The sequence below is a fragment of the Carcharhinus amblyrhynchos genome, chromosome 9 (assembly GCF_965287045.1).
Source record: "Carcharhinus amblyrhynchos chromosome 9, sCarAmb.v2.hapA, whole genome shotgun sequence".
Lineage (NCBI taxonomy): Eukaryota > Metazoa > Chordata > Chondrichthyes > Carcharhiniformes > Carcharhinidae > Carcharhinus > Carcharhinus amblyrhynchos.
In genome coordinates, this window is record NC_137332.1 from 74,671,953 (window position 1) to 74,687,500 (window position 15,548).

Below are 15,548 nucleotides of genomic sequence, written 5' to 3' on the forward strand. Positions count from 1 at the left end.
ATCTGTGTAGAACATGAGGTAGCTCATAGCCACAGACCCAATATGTATGTTATGTGTTATCAATAAACACAATGTTTAACCATACAAGATTCAGAAACTCTTTGTATGGCTTAGTGAAGCATTGAGGAGAAATTTACTTAAGTGATGTCACTTTCAGCAGTGCTATGTAGACAATGTCAATTCCTGGGGTACAGGCCCGCTGCACTCGCCACCTGCCCAGCCTACATGGATTTTGGCAATGATATCAACATAGAAACCAACATGAGTAGTGCAGGTGGTGGCTGCCAGCACCGTCTGCACCCAGAGAATTAACACCATCTGTATAGAAAGTGTCATGTAAATACATTTACCCCTACTATGTTTAAAGGATTTTCTGAAGCAAGTTACAAAGATTTCAGAACCTTTTTTTTGTTCTAAGGAGGTAAAGCAGCTCAGCAGCTTCATGGTCTATGGCAGGTCCAGCCTAGAAATATTGCCCAAGGTCAGCCATTGTTGGATGTTGTTGTTTCTATATACTGATTTACTTTGGACACATGCCGGCTTCTACCTTGTGAGACGATGCAAAGTTACTTGACAAATTCAACAACATATGATCAGAAGTCAACAACTCCATTAATGGTAGGGCAAAAAGGAACAGCTTAGTTCATAAGAAATGCAGTCTGCCTATGAACATTGATGAAACAGTATTAGAGATAAAGCCCAAACTCTAATTGTACAGCAGCAAGAAGCATTGAGGGTGGCATGATGGCACAGTGGTTAGCACTACTTCCTCACAGCGCCAGAGACCCAGGTTCAATTCCGGCCTTGGGTCATTGTCTGTGTGGAGTTTGCGTATTCTCCCCTTGTCTATGTGGGTTTCCTCCAGTGCTCTGGTTTCCTCCCACACTCCAAAGATGTGCAAATTAGGTGGATTGGCCATGCTAAATTGCCCCTTAGTGTCAGGGGGATTAGTAGGGTAAGTTATCAGGGTTACAAGTGAGATTGTTATCGGTGTACGTTCAATGGGCTGAATGGCCTCCTTCTGAACAGAAGAGATTCCATGAACATTCCTTTGGCTTTCACACAAAAGAATATCAGATATGGTGTAATATGCACTTCCCATTTACTGACACCCCATATTATGCTACTGATGAAGACTAGTCTTACCCCATTGCCTTTCATATTGGATGAAGAGTATTGATGCACTTTTTTCTTCCTGAGTTTCCTCTTCTCTTTTTGTAACTGCTCTGACATATACTGAGCAACTGTTGTGAGAGTGCTGAATACTCACTGCTGTACATTCAAGCGGTCACACAGAAACCTGTTTAACCCAATGTCAAAACCAATACTTCCTCCAATTTTGACAACTTTCCCAATATTTTAGATTCGCGCTCTCCACAAAAACTTGCTTCCAGAGGATAGCTTGTGCTTTCTATGAACCACATTGTGCATGAAATATCTGGGGGATAGCTGATCCATGGTGAGATGTGCACTGGAATATTAATGTTCTACCAGCTGTGTGATGTGTATCTGTCCAGATTGGTGGAAAACAGACCATATCATTGAGGCTAAATACATTGGGTTGAATTTTCCTGGTCCCACAGAGGCGGGGCCAGGAATTAAGTCTAAAACCCTAAGTGACTGGCACCACGCTGTTGTTCTGCCTCTGGGAAAGTGGAACTTGGTAACCCCATTTACAGAGGTGACTGGGCAATTAGACACATTAAGGCCCCACAGGCCATTTTTAATGCCAACAGCATTTTCCCTTCTCCCCTCCCAACTGAGAGTGGAGGTCTGCAGCAACTTGGATGCCTTCCCATGGCAGGCTCAGGAGGCCATCAGTGGGTTCCCCCACTGGCCTAACAAGTGAGGGACAAGTATGAAAAGACAACTGTTGTGACCAAAACCATTCCTGTGGAGGGATCCTCCAAATTCCTGTGGAGGGATCCTCCCTCCACACTGATGGCCCTAACAACGGTGGGCCTCTTCATTTTAACTTTTACATTTTCAGCAGGCTTCCAAGAGCGCCTCCACTTTAAGGCGCACTCATGCTTGTCTTTTTGCCTCAGTACCATTAACCTCTCTGAGTGGGTATGCTAGCCTTCTTCTGCGGGGAGCCCCCTTATTGGGCCTCCCACCTTAGAAATCCGCTCACTTTCCATAATTGGATGGTTAACCTGGCGGCGAGGAATCATGTTGCGTTGCCCTGTTGGGCACATTGACGACACATGGAAGCTGGGGATTGCATGTGGTCGCAATATTGGTTTCCTAATTCAAAAACAGCCACTGTTTTTGAAGCAATAAATGAAAACAAAAGCTCAACAGACATCAGCAGAGGGAAATGGAAACACACTATTTAATATCTCATTTGCACTTTTTATATCCATTCTGATATCAGAACAGTAACAACCCTTGGTTGAGTGCACACCATTGCTTTTGTGAAGTTGTGTTTCACTGCTGCAAGCTATATGTAAGGTACAGCTGTGTTAGCAGAGTGAAAAGCTAGTGAAATATTATCAGATTAATGTTCACTTTAAGTAGCTCCTGGCTACGGAACTGTCCAAGCTGATTAAAGTAAAAAGTAGATGGATTTCTTTCAGAAAATAATGTTTTATGCTGTAAGTAATTTAAGACAAGATAAGGGACATATTGGAAATGGTAGGTGACTTTCGGCCTTTGGTTCCCAAAGTCTTCCACTACAGGGGTTTCCATCACCTCATGTGTGGGTCTGGTGTTGGCTAATTAGTTGAGATTGATTGCAATGATTAGGCAATAACTTCACTATCATTATAACCAGGATGGGAGACGATGAATCATGGACTCTTTTCACCTAGAACCTCCTGCGTTTCTCTGTGGCTTTTGAAGTTCCCATCTCAAGCAATATATAAGACAAAGAAAAACAACATCATGGAGCCCATGGCAAGGCCATCAGTGCAAACACTGTGCTGTAGTTACGTCTGAATGTAACCTTTCAGTGGCCCAGAACAATTGCAAATATAAAATGTAAAGGCAAATGAGCCCAGTTCCATATGAGTTATCCCTATAACCTATAAGGCATGCTTTTCATCTGCCAGTATCTGTAAACCAACACAAATAGCTTGGTACTATGCCTTCACTCATATCTGAAAGGAAATTAAGCCACTCACTGATCAATAAAGTATCCATAAATTGATCAGTGGAGATTAACTATTAGTGGATCAATCAGATGTTTTCAGAGCCAGGAGTGAATTCCTAATGCAATCAGACCATTTGATAGTTGGTTTATATTCTTATGCACACACAGAGACACATACACACACACACACACACACACAGACACACACCCATACAGACACAGATAGACACACATGCAGACACAGATAGACACACACACACACAGACACACATACAGACACAGACAGACAGACAGACACACACACACACGTGCGCTCTCACGCACACACACACAAGCACACACACACAAGGACAGACACTCAGGCACACACACGGGCACGCACACAGACACACAAGCTTCTTTCAGCTCTTAGTTTACAGAATTACAGAAAGCAGTTTCACCTTGTCTATTTTCAATGCACAACAATGTTAAATTAAGAGACATAGAGCGAATAAATTATCCAGTTTTGCAGCACCGGTGAAAAGCTCGCACACTGATTTTCCGACCACATAAAATGAATATTGGAAAATGGAGAGTCACACGTGTCCAGATTTCTAATACGTTCTCCACTTAGCAGAATGGTGAGGCTTCTAGAACAGGCAAACTCTGCTGGAAACAAGTTACCGGCCTGGTGGCTATGTTCTTCAGGTTTGCGTTGTCATTCTATGACAGGACTGAAGGAGTTAATTCATTATGCGGCTGACAGGCAGGATTGCTCAATAACCATAAATCGTGCCTTCTTCGCGAGCTGATTGATTTGCTCAGGTGATGTAATGCACATTTGTATTTTGTGTTGCGATATTACTCAGTGCACAACACTTGCTCCAGGGACCTATTAATAACTATCTGTACAACAGGTTATTAGTAATTGTCATTAATCTCATTAATATTAGTCAATCGGTGGACTGCAGGTCAGCGAAAGACATTAGATCTGAAAATTTCAGCAACGAGTCAGCTGTCAGAGAATTACCATCTTTTTAAATATAATGACCAGGACAATTAATAGGCCGGCAGTGTGTTTTGGTCATGTTCCTTGTATGTTGTATTTTTGAAACTAGGTTTTCCTCCTGCAAGGGGTGAGAAATTCGTGTCAATTTCCCTTCCCTGGGTGTTTGTCTGTATGAAGTGTACACCTTCTCTCCGTGTCTGCATGGGTTTTCTCTGAGTGCTCCAGTTTCCTTCCAAGCCCCATCATGCAGGTTAGGTGGATTCGGCCTGCTAAACTGCCCCTCAGTATCCCAAAAATCTTTGCACACCCTTTGACAAAGGGTTGTCCAGACTCGAAACATCAGCTCTTTTCTCTCCTTACAGATGCTGCCGGATCTGCTGAGGTTTTCCAGCATTTTCTCTTTTGGCCTCATGTCCCAAGATGGGATAGGGGGATTAACTACAGTAAATGTGTGAGGTTACGGGGACAGATGGGTTGGGAGGGGCTGGGCGGGATCATGTCTCAGAGAGTGATGCAGGCTCGATGGGCTGAATGGCTTCTTTTGGCAATGTAAAGGTTCTATGGTTCTAAGTCAAGAACAAGACCACCTTAAGTTTGCAGGCACCCTTATTGATTCAATCAGCAGGAAAGACTTGCCTCGAACTCTACTCATTTAAGGAGGTAGCACAGGCGCTTTCGGGAATTTTTAAATCGGCCCCAATGTCTGAAACAGGCTGCTCCAAGAACTACAAAGGAATCAACTTGCTCCATCATCAAATTCGATATTGGCAGATCTGCGGCTCAAATCCATCTACCTGCCGTGGTTCCATAACCTGTTGTACCCTTGCCTAATTGCTTGGCCAAAAGATTTTTCAATGGCAGTATTGAAATGTTCAATTGACCCACGGCCTAAATTGCTTTTGGGAGAGACAGTTGCAGATCTCATCTCAAGAAACATCATCCCTGAACACTTGAGTCCTAATGTGTAGGTCTTCAGACTTCCACCACCTCCAGTGCAGAACGCCTGTGTTGCTTGCCATGGGAATCCTGTTCATTTTTCAGCGCTGTGGCCTTTGTGATCATAACATGCTCAACCGAAGAAAGTCGCAGATATATCACTGGCCAATAGTTTAATTTAGTTTAGTTTATTATTGTCACAAGTAGGCTTACATTAACACTACAATGAAGTTACTGTGAAAATCCCCTCGTCACCACACTCCGCTACCGGTTCAGGTACACTGAGGGAGAACTTAGCCTGGCCAATGCACCTAAATCAGCGCGTTTTTCAGACTGTGGCAGCCTGAGGAAACCCATGCAGATACTGGGGAGAATGTGCAGACTCCACACCGACAGTGACCCAAGCCGGGAATTGAACCTGGGTTCCTGGCGCTGTGAGGCAGCAATGCTCACCACTGTGCTACCGTGCCATTAATAATTGTACTTTTCAAAAGTACAATTCGTTAGACAGCAACAGTTGGAGAACTTCAAGAAGCATGATGCGTATTTTAATGGTAAAGGTAAAAGCTTTTATTTTGAACATTAAGTTTGTGCCTAGATCTCAGCATCGTCAGGAGTACAATGTTGAATAATATGCCAAGGTGGATAAAAGCAATGCAATATGAGCATCTTACACAATGTTGCTTGACATACCTTACCAGTGTAGTGCTTACCGTTCTGTTTAGCTGTCTCATAGTCCTCCTTACACACCAGTCGGCTATCCTCCATCAGATAGAATTCATCCCCTGTAGCCAGCTGCCGGTTACACATGATGCAGGAAAAGCAGTGAAGGTGATAGACAAAGTCCTGAGCTTTCCTCACCACCTGGGTTGGGGGGATACCCTGCTGGCAGGCTGCACATTTTGTCCCAAAGCGTCTGCAATTAAGCAGAAGAGAAAAAAAAGACAAGGTCATTTTGCTTCACTGGTTTGTCCAACAAAAATGCTGTTTGTTTTCAATTATCTTTGATCTCGGAAGAAGACTGACTTATATAGCTCCGCTCACACCCTTGGGCCCTGCCAAAGCACTTCACAGCCTAGGATGTGCTTGTGAGGTGCAGTTGCTGCTATAATTTAGGAAATGCAGCAGCCAATTTGCACACAGCAAGTTCCCCCACAAAGAGCAGTGCTGATCGGTTTGCAGTGGGAAAGCAGTACCTGCAGCAGTGCAGCATGAGCTCAGTGCCGCACTGTCATATCAGCCTAGGTTGTGTGCTCAAGTCTGTGGAGTGAGACTTCAAGCCTTTGCCCTGCAGCCTCAGAGGTAAAAGCGCTGTCTGCTGAGCCACGACTGATGCTAATGGGCAGGAGTGAAGTTTTTATTGGGGTGGGGAGGATCTTCAATGAACTGAACTGGTGCCAGGTGTCAGCAGAACTTGAAAAGCGATCACTGAATGCAGGCCAGTCCCTCTCTTAGTGCTGGATATCTTTGGCTGCTTGCCATCGGCAAATGTGTTTACTCATCACATCATCGTTTCAACTTTGAAAAATGATTATAATATTTCTGAGTGAATGGCTGAAGGTTGACTGGTGAGACAGTTACCCATAATGAAAAAAACAGTGTGCAGCATTATATATTTCAGCACATTGGGGCCAAGTCACTGAAAGGACCACATTCCAGCAAATCCATCATCAATCATGAAATCTACTTTTTCATATTCCAACTTATTAAAATCATACTGGTCTTAAAAGCCAACGCACTCAGTGTCGGCTGTGACTCACTGGACAGCTTTATCAGCCGTTTCAGAAGGCTGTGATTCAAACCCTAGTCCAAGGCTCTGTCATGACAGTTAGGCCCTTGTTGCAATGCAGCACAGAGAGAGTGATGCACTGTCAAAGGCACCGCTGTTCTGGTGTTAACACGGCACGTGGAGGCTTGATTTGATGTGATAAAGCTGTTCAAAATTTAGGGAATTCTCTTGGGCCTTCAACTAGATGGGAACATTAGATGGGACATCAGGAATAAAATGGCTCCTTGCACAATAAACAGCCCTGAGGGACACTCTTGAGAATGATATAAAACTCTTTCCTTCAATGGGGCTTTATTTACTATGCTTCCTTTCTCGTTTCTCTTTTTATAGCATTGAGAAAAATGGTACCATAAAGTTATTTCAATCAAATCATATTACATTAGGAGACAAAGTGGCTTTGTGTTAGAATAATGAAATGGCAAGCATGGCAATATTATCCTCTTTAAAAATATCAGTTTCCCCCCAGGGGTATATTAAATCTGATTCATTGCTATAAATCAGGATGCTTTTTAAAGTGTTCTTATTATTTCAAGCGATAGACAATTACAAATCAAAACAGAAAAATTAGCAAAGACAATTAAAGGTTAACAATCAAGGAGTATCTAAATGTTCCGAGAAGAAATAAATTAGACACAGATTTTCACATGGGTATTTCAGGGGTGTATTAACACACATTAACTATTAACACGCATGTCATAGCTGTGCTTATCTGTACAGTGGTGTAACATACTTCAAAAGCTGCGTAAATCCAGATATCCTGTGTAATCTAAGAGGCTGCACCAGAATTGTGCACACTGGGATCCTCTGTCAATGATCATAGAGAAATCTCCTGTGTTGAGTTTCTCCTTTTGCATGTTGATTGCAGGGCACCCACACCCCAGTTGGTGCAGCGTAGGTTGCCCAACTGCTTCATACCATTGGCATATCCAATCACTATTGTTGAAAACAGAGGGGGACAACAAGTACCGGTCCCACATTTTCCTCCAGCTCACAAAGACTGCAGGAGCGCACCCTGGGAGAGTTGTGTGTAAAGGAGGTTGTTTAAAAATGTAAAGGGTGCGATTGACTTTGTTGCCAGTTTCACAAACCATAATACTAATCTGCACATCTCTGTCAGCTCCCCCCACCACCATTCCCCAATCCACAACTCCACCCTCCAGCCTAACTCCCCCAAGTGAGCCTACATGGACATTTTGATGCTCTTGTAGATCTCTTCTCAGTGAGTAAATGGCTATGAAACCCAAGGGTGTTTCTTGCCAGAGTGTGGGGAAGCAAACAGCCCTGACTTTCCTTCTTGGTTTATAGAGCAAAAGAAGAGTTAGCTTTCCTTTAAAATAATATTTCTCTTGTGGGGCTCAGTTGAGAAGAAGCTTGCATCCCCCACCTCCCTCCCTTGCTCCCCGATCAACTTACAAAAATAACAAGGACACCAAGTTTTTGGCCTCCTCTGTGTCAAAATACTGTTTGTTGAAAGTTTAAAATCACCAAGATGTCAGATGTTAATATGGGGACATGGAATACTTTCCAATCCTTGCACCTACAATTAGCAATCTCAGGTCAGGAATTAGATACAGGATTAACCTCCCACTAGACAATGATCAAATATTCCAGTGTCATGTCATATCCAGAGTAATTCTTTTCTGAGTCTCAAACAATTGCTTCATTTCTAACCTCAGAACAGTATCATTGGCCACATGACATTTATTCTTTGAGCATTCACCATCATTCTGATTATTCTGGATGAGGCCACAAATAGGCACCAGTCTCTGTCAAATTGGACATGTTTTCTATTCAAATTATTCTGAAAGTATTTCCACTAGATATAGAATGGAAATTGTCTAAAGTAATTTTCCTTTGTATTGCTATAGACAACGGATGACAGAGAAGAGCAGGCTGACTGCAGATACTCAAACATCGAGGCAAATACACGCGCAGCTTAGGACAAGGACAATGAAAGCCATCAGGTCCATCACCTTATCCATTTGGTGATCCATCCTGAGCCTTCTCAACTGCTCATCGAGCTAACTTCAAGGGACTGCAACTAAAATCCATAACTAATTTCAAGAAAACTTTGGGAAACACCAAAAGACATCACTATCCATGACGTCGAGCCTCATTGACAATTTCCTAATAAAATGGAGACCCAATTCAAGATTCTGCATTCACATTATAACTGGTGTGAGTCAAAAGCACCGTACACCAACTTTATACTTCTAGTGAATGGTTTAAAACATAGTCAGAGTTATTTTATTCATTAGTGTCACAAGTAGGCTTACATTAACACTGCAATGAAGTAACTGTGAAAATCCCCTATTTGCCACACTCCAGCACCTGTTTGGATACACTGAGGGAGAATTTAGAATGGCCAGTGCACCTAATCAGCATGTCTTTCGGACTGCGGGGGAGAAACTGGAGCATCTGGAGGAAACCCACGCAGATATGGGGAGAACGTGAAGACTCTGCACAGATAGTGACCTAAGCTGGGAACTGAACCCAGGTTCCTGGCGCTGTGAGGCAGCAGTGTTAACCACTGTTCCACCATGCCCTCCTCATGGCCACCATGCTACTGTGTTACAGTCTCCCACTGTCTATCCTACTGTGTCACCATCACCTGTTTGTCTACTGCTCTATAAACTGTGCTGTCATTTTCAATTCAGCTAAGTTGACTGAACACCTGGTTCACGCTGCAGAATGGCGCCAACAGCACGGGTTCAATTCCCGTACTGGCTGAGGTTATTCATGAAGGCCCGCCTTCTCAACCTTGCTCCTAGTCTGAAGTGTGGTGATCTTTAGGTTAAATTAGCACCAGTCATGCCTATGGTCATCTGTGACTATGATGACTTTATTATTATGCACACTCTTCCCAACAAGAATCATTGGATATCAATCACAAGTGGGAATCTTAGCTGAGGTTTAAAAACACTTCCATCCGAACCCAGGGTTGTTGAGGTCAACCATAACAGCCCACTGCCATGCTGCCTGAGACTGGACAGCTCAACACAGACTGGGGACAGGACCTTCTTGGAACGGGGATAAAGAGAGGTGCTTCCCCATTTACCAGAATACGGCGAAAATAAGTACTTAATCCAGCATTATCTGTTTTTCCTATCTTTGCTCAGTATTCATTTTCACAGAGGAGCAACCCTCCTAAAGTATCTGCATGACAGAAAAATGACTGACCTCGCAGATAATCTGGCCTGAGGCATCCAAAATGACCCAGCAAAATAGCACAGGCAGGAATTTTCAGTAACAGACCCTATCAGTGCAGCGTCCAGCCCTTCAGTGCTAAAGTCGCAAAATGTTTCTAATTTAAGGAAGTTGGCACCGAGTCTCAGGCTGCAACTTTCTTCTAACCTGTTGCTGCTGATTTGAAGTTTAGTGATAAATGGAGTGAGCTTGCATGATCTGCTGCTGAGTTCAGTGACTACTCAGAGCTCGGGTGATAGACAACCTAAGGAGCTCAGCCTTTCATAAACGGGCTGGGTGCTCAGGTTTGTTCATGTATGGTCCTTGAGCCCTTCCATTGACAGAGCCGGTTTGCATTCAGCTCCAAAGAATGGCACCACAGTTTCAATTCCCAACACCCCTGTAGAAAGTGAGCACATTGATGCAGACGGAGTGGAGTGTTCAAGAGTTCAAATCTCAAAGGCTCCTGGCAGAGATCATTGAAGAAAATCTGACAAATGTGGTTCCAGATGAAATTAGGTGTGTTTCTGAAGAGAGAAGGGGTTCAGGAATAAGTTGACATGTTGGGCTGGTGGGTGGAAGAAACCCCAGAAATGGATTGACTTGTTGGTTCCAATTCCTTTGTTCCCCGTTATATTGAATACTTTTGCACGATGCTCCTACAAAGGCATGGATGGGCCAAATCCATTTTTGCAGGGGGTGTGAGTCTACAGTGAAAAACAGCCCCTGATTCAGCACAAATTGGCAGGCAACTATCGAAAGACTGCAAAGGTCACTGGTGGGAATGTGATCTTCTGAAGTAGAGTTTAAAGAAACAATAAGATTGAAAATTGCAGATCTCTTTGCTTGAAATCATGGATGTCCCTTTGGTTTAATGATTAAATGCACCACCACAACAACACCTGAGCAGTGCTAATGTCGAAAAAAATTTCTCAAAGTATCTCACATGAGTGAATAGCAGTCAACATTTGATACCAAGCTGCATGGAGAGACATGGGGATTTGACTGAAAGTTTTGTCAATGGGAGGGTTTCAAGGAGCATTGTAAAGAGAGCGAGGAAGTGACGTGAAGCAGTTTTGAGAGAGAATTCCAGGGTCTAGGCCACCTTCTCAAGGACAACTAGGGATGGGCAATAAATCCTAGCTTAGTCAGCAAAGGCCACATCTAGTAAATACATTTTATAAAGTCAGCTGGAATTGAGGCTGGAATGGTGGTGGAATGATGAAATGTTAAACAGCATTGGGTAATACAAATGAGGAGAGGTAACAGGCTTGATTATTTGATCTTGCTAATTTGTTTATCTTAGACCTCAGCAATCTGGTTTAGGGAGTGGGAGACTGGCCCCTGCCAGTATCCAATGAGTGCAGCTGGAAAGTAGCCTCTGTGGATATTGGGTGAGAGACTGAATGAGGTGTCCATTCAAGGATGAATAACCTGCAAACTCTCACAATCTGAGTGTACATGAGGAATGGTTGTGGGGTCAGGTACCAAAGGGCAGCTAGTAGATGTGGAACCATACCCCAAGAATGAGCCCACATCAGCAGGAGACATGGGCGGTGGGAAGTGACCAAGGTATCTCCTTGTGTGCAATAAGTTATTCTTTTTTTACACCACACTTTCTAGCTATAAAGATTTTCTCCCACGTGTCTCCGCTGTCTGTCTAAACTGGATATTTAATAGCAAAAGGAAGCAGTCAAGAGTGCACCACTGGGGCCAATTTGAATTGATGTTGGCAATTGAGTGAACCAGAGGCTGAATTAAAGATGTCTACTGCTAGGTGAATCACTTTTGACTCCTGCTATTCAGCTCAAGGCATATTTGTAGCTACCATTTTCAGGGCCTACCTACTTGAGTCATCATCTAGAGTGAATAGATACATCAGTCAGTGCCACAGACATTTGTGCCACAACAGTCAATATTGCAACATGCTGACCATATTGGGTGATAGGGAATATTTACAATATTGAAGACATTAAAACTACCAACAAAGGTTCCTACTTTCTTAAAATAATGCAACCATCATTTTTTTCTTCTGCTGACCCCAACCCAGAGACAATTCTGCCCCTACATTACTGGTCCTGTTTCTGTCCCAGGTGTACTGTAGCTTAGTTGGCTGCATGGTTAGTGATGCGGAGTGATGCCAACAGTGTGGGTTCAATTCCCATGCTGGCTGAGATCATTTCTGAAGGTCCCACCTTCTCAACCAGGCCCCTCGTCTGAGGTGTGCTGATTCTGAGGTTAAATCACCGACAGTCAGCTCTCCCCCTCAGCGCGCAGAGCAACCTATGGTTATCTGGGACTACAGCGACTTTATCTTACTGCACATATTCACTGTATACATAGGAACTCAAGAAATGAAGCACGCATCAGTCATCTTGGGTAGATGCTCACTTGAGAATTGGGTTTCAGTAGTAATAGTAATTCTCCAGTGGACATTCAGCCCCTGTTTTAACCTCTTCCAATTTCTATAAACCTATCATCCTCCTGGCTAATGCTTAAAATATTTAAAAACTTTAAACATTTATTTTGTTAGTGTCACAGATAGTCTTACATTAACAGCGCAATTAAGTTACTGTGAAAATCCCCTAGTCGCCACACTCCGACACCCGTTCGGGTACACTGAGGGAGAATTTAACATGGCCAATGCATCTAACCAGCACATCTTTGGACTGTTGGAGGAAACTGGAGCACTCAGAGGAAACCCATGGGGAGAACATGCTGACTCCACATAGACAGTGACCCAAATTGGAGATTGAACCCAGGCCCTTGGCGCTGTGAGGCAGCAGCATTAACCACTGTGCCACTGTGCCGCTCCTTTATTGTAGTCAGCCAATCTTCCATAAATCAGTAATTTTTTCCCTCACTAACTTTTCCATTTTGTTTAACACACTGAGAGAATTCAAAATCTGATTCAACGTATGGACTCTTAAAAGCTTTTAGAGATAAAGGAGGAAGGTGGAGGCGTTTGGAGTTGGGGTTCCAGAGAGTGAGCTGAAGCAACTGAGATGCTGCAACTGACTGGTGGTGGGGGTAAGAGGAAGGGAATGCATAGACTAAGTCTGAGCAGGAATGCATTTTTGGAGCAGGTGATACTTTAAAGATAGGTCAAAGTCTTGGAGGACTTTGAAAGTGACTATTCAAAATTTAATGGATGGGAATTACTGATCTCATCTATTTCCAGCCTGCTGCCAACGAGAATGGAGAATCTGGGGCTCAGCAGAGAATCGCAGCCGTGGGCGAGATCGGAGGTTTTCTTAAATATGTTGGGATAGGTTATCCACATGTTGGGGTATGATGGGTGAGTGGGATATTGGCAGCCAAGAGATGAACAAGTCAAAACTATATAGATAGAAGTGGATGGAAGGTCAGTCTGGAGAAACTGCATAAGTCTTGGCAAAAATGCAGGTAAAAATATTGGTGGTTGGGAGAAGCTTGGTAGAGGGTGTGGGGGATAAGATGTAGTGAGGTGGAAGGGAGATTTGGCATGTGGGGTGTGTGGGGATAAGAAGAGAACAGGAAGGAGCAGAACCATTTGGGCAGTCTCACAAAGCTGGGGCTTTGCAGTTCATGGTTGTAATTATTAAGATAACTGAATGCAAATACATCTTGGATCCAACAGCTTGATGTATGCTTCATCATTACAAGGTGACTACACTTGTAAAGTGCTTTTGGGATGTCCTGAGATCATGCGAGGTGTTGTAAAAATTTAAGCTCTTGCTTTCCTTCAACTGTGTTGAATGTCATGGAAAGGTTGAGGAGGATGATGAATGACAATATACTGCAGTAACTGGCATGGGTGGTCACAAAACCAATGGGATGGCAGTAGCCATAGACACATTATAAACATGGCACCAATAACGACTGCATTTTTAACTGCATAGAGACAGACAAACATTGCAGCTGGAAGAGTATGTAGAGAAGCCCTATGGGTGAATGCTAGATAATTCAAGGAGGGGTTGATAATGATAGTTTTCCAAAGGAGACACCAGGCCTAAATAAAATGGAACCGTTAACTGGTAGATGCACAATGTGAGAAGAGGAAAGATAATTGAGTGGTTGGGAGTTAGTTTGTGTTAGTGTGGGGGAAGGGGGGGTTGTGCCGCTCAAAGGATCAGGATAGATCAGGACAAAAGAAATCAGCTTTGAAAGGAGAGGGAGAAATAAGTGAAGCTATAGGGTGACAAGACACCATCACAGGTTGAGTGAGGGCTGGCTGGGAACTGGTTGACAGCAATGCTGAGTTAGCAATAGAGGGTGTTGTAGCGGTGACCTCAGTCGAAGACATCCCTGAGTTCTTTGCTGTTGGTTTGGAAGTAAGAATGGAGGAAATGGAGAATGTGGAGCTCCTTGGAGACAAGGATCTCTGGGCTATTCTTGTCCTCCAGGATAAATGTGGAGTAATAAAGCGATGTGACTGAGGTGAGGGAGTTAATTGTGATGAAGAAAGATCTGTTGATGACTGATGAGTCAGCGGTGTATGGTTCCGTAAAGTTTAATTGTTGATATTTACTGATAGATGATAATGAATATTTTATGTTGCTTCTTTGCTGCATTAAAAAAATGCTAACCGTAGGACAATTAATCTATGGAAGCTACACAATTTCTATAAATAAAACAAGACTTTGAGCTTACATTTCATGTCTTTGACCCTTACCACACCAGCCCTCCTACCTCACCACCATTTTGTATCCTGTCCATTTTAACATATTGCCTCATATAATGGGTGCTATACAAATTCAAGTTCTGGTTTGCACCCAAATTGTCAGCAAGGTTGAGCAGTTAGTTGATGGGAGCCTTGCATCCTTTCAATGAGTAATGCAGAGAAGTGCATGTTTGTTAATAATTACAGACCTCAATGTTCAGATAAAGTTGATAAATTGCATAGTTCTGGCCATCACTGTTTGTGATGTTGCCTAATTAATTGCATGATACAATATTGGTTTGTCACACATACAATCATGCCATCTTACATGCAATGTACAGGAAATAGGTGATATTATCCATATAAAATCCAAGCGTACCACAATTCAAACAATGCTGGATTACATAATTTCACTTAAAATCCTATCTTACTGGCGGCAATACAGCAGTTTTAATCTACCACAGATATGGACTTCCACACAGTATCACCACACATCAGGACATTACTGGTCTGGCTTTATTCGTCGGTGCAGTGCTGTAGTGCAGTATTGACCAATAGGCCTCATTATACAATGCAACAATGTTTATTGTATACATGACAATGATGCAGAAGAAGCTCTGATGAAAGGTCACATCGATCTGAAATGTTAACTCTCTCCACAGATGCTGCCTGACCTGCTGAATATTTCCGACATTTTCTGTTATAATATTGATGTATTATAAGGACATTGAGCAGTCCACAGCACTCTGACTAATGCACAAAAGGCACATTGAATTCTCCTTGGCACAATGTATTAATAAGATAAAGGACTTCCATTGATCTGCTTTGTTTGCCCCACCAGGTGTCACACATGATCCTTATTTTTGGTATTTGGACTTGTTCACAACGGCTATCATGCTTCTGTTACTTTCTT

At 43.1% G+C, this 15,548-nt stretch overlaps 1 protein-coding gene across 1 annotated transcript in view; it reads right to left on the minus strand.

Annotated features, from left to right (window-relative positions):
• lhx4 (LIM homeobox 4) overlaps positions 1-15,548 on the minus strand; it is an 82,074-nt gene that overhangs the window by 15,447 nt on the left and 51,079 nt on the right. Inside the window, exon 3 of the mRNA XM_080195935.1 lies at positions 5,732-5,934. Coding sequence (XP_080052061.1) covers positions 5,732-5,934 — 203 coding nt within the window. The remainder of the gene's footprint in view (positions 1-5,731; positions 5,935-15,548) is intronic.